General features: G+C 35.7%; 2 protein-coding genes across 4 annotated transcripts; both read right to left on the reverse strand.

Annotated features, from left to right (window-relative positions):
• Nucleotides 1-1,889: 1,889 nt before the first annotated feature.
• Nucleotides 1,890-5,057, reverse strand: LOC116128228 (BES1/BZR1 homolog protein 4-like). Of its 2 annotated transcripts, XM_031413948.1 has the most exons (3): nucleotides 4,701-5,057; nucleotides 2,170-2,933; nucleotides 1,890-2,067 (listed from the first exon to the last, which is right to left on the reverse strand). In XM_031413948.1, exons 1-3 carry the CDS (start codon nucleotides 4,914-4,916, stop codon nucleotides 2,064-2,066), a joined length of 984 nt encoding a protein of 327 aa, XP_031269808.1. In that variant the 5' UTR covers nucleotides 4,917-5,057; the 3' UTR covers nucleotides 1,890-2,063. The 2 variants fall into 2 exon arrangements, with proteins under 2 accessions (XP_031269808.1, XP_031269809.1); XM_031413949.1 differs by lacking the exon at nucleotides 1,890-2,067 and having other exon boundaries at nucleotides 2,166-2,933.
• A 1,685-nt stretch (nucleotides 5,058-6,742) lies between these two features.
• LOC116128234 (BES1/BZR1 homolog protein 4-like) lies at nucleotides 6,743-9,910 on the reverse strand. 2 transcript variants are annotated; one of them, XM_031413956.1, is made up of 3 exons: nucleotides 9,554-9,910; nucleotides 7,023-7,786; nucleotides 6,743-6,920 (listed from the first exon to the last, which is right to left on the reverse strand). In XM_031413956.1, the coding sequence occupies exons 1-3, from the start codon at nucleotides 9,767-9,769 to the stop codon at nucleotides 6,917-6,919; spliced, it is 984 nt and encodes a 327-aa protein (XP_031269816.1). In that variant the 5' UTR covers nucleotides 9,770-9,910; the 3' UTR covers nucleotides 6,743-6,916. The 2 variants fall into 2 exon arrangements, with proteins under 2 accessions (XP_031269816.1, XP_031269817.1); XM_031413957.1 differs by lacking the exon at nucleotides 6,743-6,920 and having other exon boundaries at nucleotides 7,019-7,786.
• Between the last annotated feature and the right edge of the window lie 2,797 nt (nucleotides 9,911-12,707).

Consider the following 12,707-nt stretch of genomic DNA (forward strand, 5'->3'; position numbering starts at 1 on the left):
CAGGTGGGAACATGTCGTTATGTCAAAGAATGTCAAAATATCTTGGACTTACATGTCATCTAATACTAAAGACTTATTGTTTTGATTAGCGGTGGGCGGGTCCAAGCACCCGTCCAAAATCAAAGGAACCGAAACTAGCCGATTCCTTTGATTTGGAATCGGAATCGGAACTGTCGATACTAGTTCCTAAAAACTTAGAACCAGAACTTGTGTTACAGGTTCCCATTCCGATTCCGGGTACCCTAGAAAATATTAATTACCCCCTTATTTTTAAAAAATGACAAATCAACCCTTATAAAATTACAATGACATCCCTAACAATTAAATGCAAAACATTAAATAATATATTTATTTATATTTACTTGATGTTTGATTATAAGTATTTAATTGTTTGTTTTCACAGATAATAAACATTTAAAAGCTATTATTTAACATAAATGTCTTAATTTATATTAATTTCTTAATCAAATAATAAGTGAAACTTAAATATTAATAAGAATATTTCGAAAAACTGATAGTTTTAATGAAAATTAATAAGAATTTTGATACTAAGATTAAAAAAACAAAAATTTTCTAATATATTTATAAGATATGCAAAATATAAAAAAACCCCATATGCAAAATATTAAAAACCCCATATTCTTTAATATTATATCAATTTAGTCCCGATTTCGGTTCCTTTTCCTTTGATTTGGAACCAGAACCGCATAATATCAGTTTTAATTTTTTGGAATCTAAACCTACCATGTTATGGTCAATAGGTTCCCGTTGGTTCCGATTCTACCCTAAAATTTTGCCCACCCCTAGTTTTGATGATGCCTTGGACTTACATTTGGAAAATGTCGAGCTTTTTTTGGAAATAAAAAAAGTGGTGACTTGGGCCCAAAATTTAATTTTGAATTTTGAGTAGTAGTCTTGTACATTAATTAGAGCCTTAATTGCGAGATTGAACTTTGATTATGCAATTGGACTTCCCATGACAAAAATGGCCATCATCACCTATTACATTGAATGGCGTCTAACGTCAATCCCCAATAGTAACATGAATTGACTCGATAATACAATGTTTCGTTTAGCAATAACATGTACATTCTTCCCGAATTTGTTTTCCTTAATTTTTCATATATTCTTCTCTGGTAGTCGAAAACAAAAGACCTAGAAAGCAAACACTAATTTAACATCATTCATCACCTGTATCTACAGATACTATTTACGCAAAAACAATCTCAACAATGACCATAATAATTATCCAACAACATGGCCATGATCCTTTCCTAATCCAAATATTATCAATTATCATAAAGTCACAGAGATCTGGCATGCAATGCAATAGTCATACCATAATTCATCTTCGTTCTAATTATTATTCAACATTCAAATTTTCACTGGCTGGAACACCTCAAATGTGCTGCCAAAACCACAACAACATAAATTGAATACATAAGAAATATCGATCCAAGAATGTTGCATAATTTTCATCTGGCATATACACTCTAGATTATTGTTTTTATTTTGATTTGTACTGGCTGATTATGTAAAATGGAGTGATGGAAAAAAGGCATGGAATGAAACAATAATTGGCTAGGAATAAATCAACATGCGACCATAAAATAGAAGTACTCATACACGTGCACAAATGTGATTGTAGCTTCAAAACAATCATCTAATCTTTGACAACCCAACACCCTTTTAATCACAAACCAGAAATCACACCAAAAAAAACAAAACCAGTGTATAAATGCTGCAATGGGAAATTCTATTTGGGAAAATTTGATGAAGGAAATAAGGAACATAAGAATGAATTGAACCAAGGGAGCCAAGTCACCACCATAATCTATTTATAATTTTAACTTTTTGTCCTTTTTTTTTTCATTTTTGTTAGGAAAAAAAGAAAAAAAAAAAAGAAAAGAAAAGAGCAAGATACTCCTACTTACTGTACTTCTATATCAGCTGCCTTGCCAACTGAAAATACTAGATAATTTGAAGTTGAATTTTGCACAAGGAATGACGAAGCCAAATCAAGACACTGGACAATTCCCCCATACCTCTTATACAAATATTCTTTATCTGCAATAGCAAAGCAGACACATAGGTAAACAAAGCCAGAATGAATCGAAGGATGTATATAATATGCTGAATCCATACAGCAACAAATGCATTTGAATTTACCTGGTTCTAGAGTTTCCCAGTGTAAGTTCAAGATCATCAGATACACATTCCTCATGGATCCTTTCTCCTTCCCAAGGCTTCACCAAACCCGTTGCATTACAGCCAAATGCAAACTCAGCTGCAATCCCATCTGTCATTGGAACATCTGCTGTTTGATCAACACCAGCAGGAACTGCAGGAGAGCAGGTTCCACTTTGTCCAGGAGTCCACATCCGTGACGGTCCACCTGAAAAAACCTCCTCTCTAAAACCAAATGGATTTCGTGCGACAAGGCTGAATGTAGGAGATGATGGACCACTTTGGGGAATTTGAATTCCTGCAAGCCATCCTGAATCAGGCAGGACTTGACGGCCAGGACTTGGTGGGGTTGATGATGGCATGTAAGAATAATGCTGCCCGGGCCAGGCTGAGCCGGCAGCAGGGTCATCCCAGTCATTTTTTGTTCGAGGAGTTCGGGCAGTTGGGGAGCTCAATGGAGGCGTCACTGGAGCACTTATGGAACCCCCAGGATTATAGAGATGGTGGGGGTGTTTAGATGAAGTTGATGATGAGCTAGAAGAGAGGTTTTTGAGCCATGGTATGAGGGAATTGGCATCAGCACCACCATTTGTATTGGCAGCATAATGAGATGCACGTGGACTAGGGAAGGAAGATGAGGCAGGACTTGGATTGTAGGATGCACATGGACTTGGCTGATATGATGAGCATGGACTAGCTGATGCAGACCCTCCAATAATGTCCATGCGTTCTACAGGTCTGCAACCCTACAAAAAGGCATAAAAAGGAACATTAATGAGCAGAGCAAAATTATTCAAACAACTTTACTATTATCATATGCATTCCATCTCAAAAAAGATTTATTCTCATAGCAAAAAGAAAAAATTGATAATTATCAAATGCACTATTGTCCAAATAGACACTTCCTACTTTATCATATCCTTCCAAGCAAAATTTGACGTGATCATGGGCCATAAAAGGTCGAAAGTTAAATTACTCACTGAGATTGTGGTACTTGTATGAAGCTTTGAGCCAATTGTCAATATCAATAATTGAAAGCACATTTTATTGAATGAACTACAAAGGTTGACACGTAATTCTGAACCTAATATCTACTCATATAACTACCTAAACATACTGATGTCACATTAATTTGATAATTTTGTGTGGACACAATTCAACTGCTAGAAAGAAAGACCAATCATCTTAATTTAAGTTGTCCCTTTCTATTCAATTCAATATTTAGTTCAAAGACCTATTTCATAATAATAAACAGCTCCTATAGTCAATGGTGGCCTTCATAACAAAGTCTTAAATGGCACAACTTCATTATATCCAAGAAAATGACAACATTATCTACTAATATAGTTATCTCCATTTCCTCCTAGACCCCACCACATATATTAATCAATACACAATGCAAAGGTTTTAACCAATAAAATCTTTATTGATCCATAATTTTCAAAGACACCATCAATGCAGAATGAACCATTTCAACTGTTTAACACGAATGCAGGATTGAATAAATGTGTACTGGACTTATCATAACTACAATCAAGACAACAAGAGCCACCATATCGGCCACTCAAATTCGAATTGCAAATATAATGATGGGTAGTGTAGTAATTTCGACCCGACAAGTTACTATATTAATGCATTATGCACCTCATAACACGCTATCTCCCAACATGTTCCTGCCTTAATCAAAGACATCCCACACGCTTTACTGTCTAATTTAAAAAATTATTACAAAATGTGGAATCCAAGGATTCGATATCTCCTTTTCTCATTAAATTTAATGAAAGTTTCAACAAAACTTTTCAACAATTAATAAAGCAAAACCCACCGGCTCACGAAAAAAATAACCCGGGAATCTCGCGAGAAATGTTCCGAAATGACCACTATGACCTCACAATTATGAAGAGAGATTAGACCTTGCAGTGGCAATTTCGGAAATAAAAGTAAATGATGACATGTAAGAAAAAGTTTTCACGATAAAATGTAAAGCGCTTGAAAATCGAGAATCAACAAAAGAGGAAAAAGAGAGATTGAGCACAGAAACAACAGAGCTTGCATTAAAGCAAAGTGGCAGTTCAATCCAGTAAGGTGGGATTGAAAAATCAAAATGACAAAACTGCCCCTTAAAAGAACATCGTTCTGATGACAAAACATGGATATGATCGTCTTACAAAAAAGTAATTTGAAAACTCTGCCCCTCTCCTCATCCCGTTGTTATAAGAAAATCAAAAACAGGGAGCGAATATTACGATCTTGTGTTTCGTGCTATCAGCCCAAATAATATTTTTTTTATCAAAGCAACCAAAACAATCTCAACCGTCGATCAAGTAACATCACACAAAGTTATCTGACATACACCGTGTAACTGACCGGCACACGTCACTACGTCAGTTTGAACTTTGAACGAACAAAATTTTCCATTAATTTCCAGAACTGATTTCAAATTTTAGATCCACATGAAAGTTAACTAAACCTGATAATAATTATTAACTAGTAATTAATAATGAATAAATTACCTTTCTGTAAGTGGTGCCGTCTTCTTCGACGGTCCACCCGGCTTCATTACAGAGAGCTTTCAAGACCTCGTTGTTGTCGCAGTGTTTAGGAAGCTTGTAGTTACCGTACATTCTCAAGCCTGAGTAGATCTTCGCGGCGATGGCTCGTCTTCTCCGCTCTCGTCTCTTGTTGTTCTCCCTCTCCTTCCACGTCGGCATTCTCGTTCCCGAAGTCATGTTTTACAGAACTTCTTTCGGTCGAGAAAACGACGTCGCTCTTTATGAGCTTGGTTTCATGAGAAGGGGAAATGATCGGAGAGGGAGTGGACTGATTGGCGGTATTTTTTTAAGAGACAGAGTGGTTAAATGAAGTTGTTTTGGGGAGAAGGTGAACTAAATACAGAGTGTGATTGTAAATGGACATGGAAATGTGAAGAAATTACCAGGATGCCATTTTCATGCTTTATTCCGAGATCACGGGACTAACACGTGTTTAGGCTTTCAATAAATAAAGTCCCTGTGATGTGTACTGTAGAGTGTGGGCTTCGCGGTACCTAAAGTTTAATAAAGGTAAACGGTGGCGTTTGGTTTCTTGTCGTATTAATTTGGACTGCTTTTTTTGGTTCCCAGAAAAACATTTGTCGTGTAAATGACAGAGAAAAGAAAAGAGGGGGTATAATGGGAAACTAATAAATTTATTTATTAATTATAATTTGTTAAAATCTTATTTGGATTTGTCCATTTGGATTTTGGGATAAAGCCAAGGCCTTCCAGGCAAAATTTTTTACCATATATTCAGCCGGTGGGGAGCCGTCACACGGCGGCGTGATGTGAATGGAGTTGTTTGATGTGAAACGGCGTCACTCTGTTGTCAGTGTGGATTTTACAATTGATGTATCTAAATGTATAGCGTTTGTTGGTTGGACGGATGGTCTGAGAGAGAGAGAGTCAGGGCTTCTCTCTCTGCAGTCTTCACGTGACAGTACCCACTGCCCACTCGCTGCTTTAGCGTGACTAACGAGAAGAGAGACTTATTTTACTTAGTAGCATAATTGGATAGCCAGTTAGGAGTTTGGTGGTTGGTAAATGTGGGGCAATCTGACATGTGCCACCTTCTCCGATCATCTCTTGTTGGTGATTGATCATCTTTCGAGCCTCTTCACTTTCACAGAGAACTCTGTCGAAATGGCGTCTAACGTCAATCCCCAATAGTAACATGAATTGACTCGATAATACAATGTTTCGTTTAGCAATAACATGTACACTCTTCCCGAATTTGTTTTCCTTAATTTTTCATATATTCTTCTCTGGTAGTCGAAAACAAAAGACCTAGAAAGCAAACACTAATTTAACATCATTCATCACCTGTATCTACAGATACTATTTACGCAAAAACAATCTCAACAATGACCATAATAATTATCCAACAACATGGCCATGATCCTTTCCTAATCCAAATATTATCAATTATCATAAAGTCACAGAGATCTGGCATGCAATGCAATAGTCATACCATAATTCATCTTCGTTCTAATTATTATTCAACATTCAAATTTTCACTGGCTGGAACACCTCAAATGTGCTGCCAAAACCACAACAACATAAATTGAATACATAAGAAATATCGATCCAAGAATGTTGCATAATTTTCATCTGGCATATACACTCTAGATTATTGTTTTTATTTTGATTTGTACTGGCTGATTATGTAAAATGGAGTGATGGAAAAAAGGCATGGAATGAAACAATAATTGGCTAGGAATAAATCAACATGCGACCATAAAATAGAAGTACTCATACACGTGCACAAATGTGATTGTAGCTTCAAAACAATCATCTAATCTTTGACAACCCAACACCCTTTTAATCACAAACCAGAAATCACACCAAAAAAAACAAAACCAGTGTATAAATGCTGCAATGGGAAATTCTATTTGGGAAAATTTGATGAAGGAAATAAGGAACATAAGAATGAATTGAACCAAGGGAGCCAAGTCACCACCATAATCTATTTATAATTTTAACTTTTTGTCCTTTTTTTTTTCATTTTTGTTAGGAAAAAAAGAAAAAAAAAAAAGAAAAGAAAAGAGCAAGATACTCCTACTTACTGTACTTCTATATCAGCTGCCTTGCCAACTGAAAATACTAGATAATTTGAAGTTGAATTTTGCACAAGGAATGACGAAGCCAAATCAAGACACTGGACAATTCCCCCATACCTCTTATACAAATATTCTTTATCTGCAATAGCAAAGCAGACACATAGGTAAACAAAGCCAGAATGAATCGAAGGATGTATATAATATGCTGAATCCATACAGCAACAAATGCATTTGAATTTACCTGGTTCTAGAGTTTCCCAGTGTAAGTTCAAGATCATCAGATACACATTCCTCATGGATCCTTTCTCCTTCCCAAGGCTTCACCAAACCCGTTGCATTACAGCCAAATGCAAACTCAGCTGCAATCCCATCTGTCATTGGAACATCTGCTGTTTGATCAACACCAGCAGGAACTGCAGGAGAGCAGGTTCCACTTTGTCCAGGAGTCCACATCCGTGACGGTCCACCTGAAAAAACCTCCTCTCTAAAACCAAATGGATTTCGTGCGACAAGGCTGAATGTAGGAGATGATGGACCACTTTGGGGAATTTGAATTCCTGCAAGCCATCCTGAATCAGGCAGGACTTGACGGCCAGGACTTGGTGGGGTTGATGATGGCATGTAAGAATAATGCTGCCCGGGCCAGGCTGAGCCGGCAGCAGGGTCATCCCAGTCATTTTTTGTTCGAGGAGTTCGGGCAGTTGGGGAGCTCAATGGAGGCGTCACTGGAGCACTTATGGAACCCCCAGGATTATAGAGATGGTGGGGGTGTTTAGATGAAGTTGATGATGAGCTAGAAGAGAGGTTTTTGAGCCATGGTATGAGGGAATTGGCATCAGCACCACCATTTGTATTGGCAGCATAATGAGATGCACGTGGACTAGGGAAGGAAGATGAGGCAGGACTTGGATTGTAGGATGCACATGGACTTGGCTGATATGATGAGCATGGACTAGCTGATGCAGACCCTCCAATAATGTCCATGCGTTCTACAGGTCTGCAACCCTACAAAAAGGCATAAAAAGGAACATTAATGAGCAGAGCAAAATTATTCAAACAACTTTACTATTATCATATGCATTCCATCTCAAAAAAGATTTATTCTCATAGCAAAAAGAAAAAATTGATAATTATCAAATGCACTATTGTCCAAATAGACACTTCCTACTTTATCATATCCTTCCAAGCAAAATTTGACGTGATCATGGGCCATAAAAGGTCGAAAGTTAAATTACTCACTGAGATTGTGGTACTTGTATGAAGCTTTGAGCCAATTGTCAATATCAATAATTGAAAGCACATTTTATTGAATGAACTACAAAGGTTGACACGTAATTCTGAACCTAATATCTACTCATATAACTACCTAAACATACTGATGTCACATTAATTTGATAATTTTGTGTGGACACAATTCAACTGCTAGAAAGAAAGACCAATCATCTTAATTTAAGTTGTCCCTTTCTATTCAATTCAATATTTAGTTCAAAGACCTATTTCATAATAATAAACAGCTCCTATAGTCAATGGTGGCCTTCATAACAAAGTCTTAAATGGCACAACTTCATTATATCCAAGAAAATGACAACATTATCTACTAATATAGTTATCTCCATTTCCTCCTAGACCCCACCACATATATTAATCAATACACAATGCAAAGGTTTTAACCAATAAAATCTTTATTGATCCATAATTTTCAAAGACACCATCAATGCAGAATGAACCATTTCAACTGTTTAACACGAATGCAGGATTGAATAAATGTGTACTGGACTTATCATAACTACAATCAAGACAACAAGAGCCACCATATCGGCCACTCAAATTCGAATTGCAAATATAATGATGGGTAGTGTAGTAATTTCGACCCGACAAGTTACTATATTAATGCATTATGCACCTCATAACACGCTATCTCCCAACATGTTCCTGCCTTAATCAAAGACATCCCACACGCTTTACTGTCTAATTTAAAAAATTATTACAAAATGTGGAATCCAAGGATTCGATATCTCCTTTTCTCATTAAATTTAATGAAAGTTTCAACAAAACTTTTCAACAATTAATAAAGCAAAACCCACCGGCTCACGAAAAAAATAACCCGGGAATCTCGCGAGAAATGTTCCGAAATGACCACTATGACCTCACAATTATGAAGAGAGATTAGACCTTGCAGTGGCAATTTCGGAAATAAAAGTAAATGATGACATGTAAGAAAAAGTTTTCACGATAAAATGTAAAGCGCTTGAAAATCGAGAATCAACAAAAGAGGAAAAAGAGAGATTGAGCACAGAAACAACAGAGCTTGCATTAAAGCAAAGTGGCAGTTCAATCCAGTAAGGTGGGATTGAAAAATCAAAATGACAAAACTGCCCCTTAAAAGAACATCGTTCTGATGACAAAACATGGATATGATCGTCTTACAAAAAAGTAATTTGAAAACTCTGCCCCTCTCCTCATCCCGTTGTTATAAGAAAATCAAAAACAGGGAGCGAATATTACGATCTTGTGTTTCGTGCTATCAGCCCAAATAATATTTTTTTTATCAAAGCAACCAAAACAATCTCAACCGTCGATCAAGTAACATCACACAAAGTTATCTGACATACACCGTGTAACTGACCGGCACACGTCACTACGTCAGTTTGAACTTTGAACGAACAAAATTTTCCATTAATTTCCAGAACTGATTTCAAATTTTAGATCCACATGAAAGTTAACTAAACCTGATAATAATTATTAACTAGTAATTAATAATGAATAAATTACCTTTCTGTAAGTGGTGCCGTCTTCTTCGACGGTCCACCCGGCTTCATTACAGAGAGCTTTCAAGACCTCGTTGTTGTCGCAGTGTTTAGGAAGCTTGTAGTTACCGTACATTCTCAAGCCTGAGTAGATCTTCGCGGCGATGGCTCGTCTTCTCCGCTCTCGTCTCTTGTTGTTCTCCCTCTCCTTCCACGTCGGCATTCTCGTTCCCGAAGTCATGTTTTACAGAACTTCTTTCGGTCGAGAAAACGACGTCGCTCTTTATGAGCTTGGTTTCATGAGAAGGGGAAATGATCGGAGAGGGAGTGGACTGATTGGCGGTATTTTTTTAAGAGACAGAGTGGTTAAATGAAGTTGTTTTGGGGAGAAGGTGAACTAAATACAGAGTGTGATTGTAAATGGACATGGAAATGTGAAGAAATTACCAGGATGCCATTTTCATGCTTTATTCCGAGATCACGGGACTAACACGTGTTTAGGCTTTCAATAAATAAAGTCCCTGTGATGTGTACTGTAGAGTGTGGGCTTCGCGGTACCTAAAGTTTAATAAAGGTAAACGGTGGCGTTTGGTTTCTTGTCGTATTAATTTGGACTGCTTTTTTTGGTTCCCAGAAAAACATTTGTCGTGTAAATGACAGAGAAAAGAAAAGAGGGGGTATAATGGGAAACTAATAAATTTATTTATTAATTATAATTTGTTAAAATCTTATTTGGATTTGTCCATTTGGATTTTGGGATAAAGCCAAGACCTTCCAGGCAAAATTTTTTACCATATATTCAGCTGGTGGGGAGCCGTCACACGGCGGCGTGATGTGAATGGAGTTGTTTGATGTGAAACGGCGTCACTCTGTTGTCAGTGTGGATTTTACAATTGATGTATCTAAATGTATAGCGTTTGTTGGTTGGATGGATGGTCTGAGAGAGAGAGAGTCAGGGCTTATCTCTCTGCAGTCTTCACGTGACAGTACCCAGTGCCCACTCGCTCCTTTAGCGTGACTAACGAGAAGAGAGACTTATTTTACTTAGTAGCATAATTAGATAGCCAGTTAGGAGTTTGGTGGTTGGTAAGTGTGGGGCAATCTGACATGTGCCACCTTCTCCGATCATCTCTTGTTGGTGATTGATCATCTTTCGAGCCTCTTCACTTTCACAGAGAACTCTGTCGAAACTGCTATTTTTTATTAGAATAATACTATATGTATCGTTTTTATAATATATTTTTTATATAATATTATATTATAAAATATAATTAAATAAAAATTTAATTTTAATTTTAAATTAATTAATTATATCTTATTACATAATATTATATAAAAATAATATATATGTAATATTACTTTTTTTTATTATAGTCCATCGTTATCATTTTGCTCACCCTTATCATATTAAGCTATTTAAGAAATTAAATGCTCATTAAGAACTAATAAATATGATTATTATTATATGATAAGCAGATTCATAGGACTATATGATAGGAGTGGTGTACCTCATTAGGTGGACGTACTTGAGAATATAAAATTATAAGTCTATGTAAATAATTTATAGGAACATGAGACAGCCCTGGTTGATTTCGATGTGGGCCGAATGGCTGTATAAAGTATTGGCCTACTATCAACATAGCGTTTATATAAAAGAAAGTTTAGTTATACTTCAGACGCCATGTACATAATTTTTTATTTTTTTATTTTTTTTGTCACTAGATTGTCAATACTTTAACTAATCCCTTAAGAATGTGAAGCTAAAGGTCCATCAAAACTTTAATAATTATCTTTATTAGTATATAAAAAAGACTCGAACTCAAATATTTATATCAAACTATTCGATCACTCAGAGATAGTTTATAAACATGTTTTATTTCTTACATAAGTGAATAAAAATAAAAATAGTTTAAAGATAAAGATGGGTTAACAATCTAATATTATAAATTTTTTCTCATAATCTTAACGTTACACATCATTTATAAGCTGACTAACTATTAGTTATCATGTTAAGATTTTGAAAGAGAATTTATAAAATTGAAATATAAAATGATATTAACCAAAGTTTAATTAAATATACGATATTAAGATAAAAAAATTTATTCTTATAACGCAAGCCGTCAGGTAGTTTATCACTTCAAGTAAACGTGGGGCCCACACCATCCTGATGGTCATTTTTTCCAAAGTCCAACGTCCCGCACGTGCGCCGCGGACTCCAACTGGCAATGAACAAATTGGATTGAAATTAGTGGAGTCGGGTCCGCCTCGGCCACCCTTATGAGGCTATTACCTATTAGGTAGCTGGCTATGGAGTTCATTAGTAGCAAGCAATAACACAGTGATGTGGCACATATTATACAATTTTTATTATAATAGATAAGAACCAATTAACGTGGCACGAATTGCGGGAGTTTTGACAAGTTGGTAGAAAATGGTGGGGACCAGTGGGTAAGGAAAATCTAATCATATCCGTTAAACTGGTGGGGTCAGGTGATGGCCGATATGCCCGCCACCCACGAGGCAGTCTAGCGCTGATTTAAGGTCTAAGCCTGGTTGGTTGTGTTGTCTTTTCCAAGCTTTTGTTTTTAGTCACCTCATTCTCAACTCTCACTAAAAACAAAATCCAACTCACATTACTTCAACCTTCTTTTATTTATTTATTTTTAATTTATGATATCCAAACTTCGATAAATCTTTCAGACGTTACTATTACCCTAATAATCGAGATGAAAAAAAATTTAAACTTAAAACATTTTAAAAAATGCAGTCAACGAATCACTTGACTATTTAATGTAGTTGGCTCTTTTTTTTTATTTTTTTTAAAGAAATAATGGAAATTTACATTTTAAATCAGATTTTTTTATAAAGATGTATTTTAATTCCACCATATATTTTATTAACCCAAGTAAATAGAGAAGGTAAAAATAAAATATATTTTTAATAATTAAGACTTTTATACTATAAATTCTTGATCATTGATTTATGATTTAGAATTTACGTTAATACTAAAAATAATTAAAAATTGTAACTTATTTTTCAAGTAAATTGGATTATATTTTATTAAAAATTCAAATTTTGTATCAAATTTTTTGGCCTTGTTGTTTGGCTTTATATCCAACTCAAGTATATGCTCCACATTTGGGCTTTCATTTTCCGGAACACGACAATCATAAAGCCCT

The sequence above is a fragment of the Pistacia vera genome, unplaced genomic scaffold, assembly GCF_008641045.1.
Source record: "Pistacia vera cultivar Batoury unplaced genomic scaffold, PisVer_v2 Contig198, whole genome shotgun sequence".
Lineage (NCBI taxonomy): Eukaryota > Viridiplantae > Streptophyta > Magnoliopsida > Sapindales > Anacardiaceae > Pistacia > Pistacia vera.

Excerpts from the sequence above, each read along its gene's own strand:
- LOC116128228 (XM_031413948.1), bottom strand. The coding sequence starts at position 4,916 with ATGACTTCGGGAACGAGAATGCCGACGTGGAAGGAGAGGGAGAACAAC. Across the intron at positions 2,934-4,700 it reads ACGGCACCACTTACAGAAAG|GGTTGCAGACCTGTAGAACG; the intron begins GTAATTTATTCA and ends GCCTTTTTGTAG.
- LOC116128234 (XM_031413956.1), bottom strand. The coding sequence starts at position 9,769 with ATGACTTCGGGAACGAGAATGCCGACGTGGAAGGAGAGGGAGAACAAC. Across the intron at positions 7,787-9,553 it reads ACGGCACCACTTACAGAAAG|GGTTGCAGACCTGTAGAACG; the intron begins GTAATTTATTCA and ends GCCTTTTTGTAG.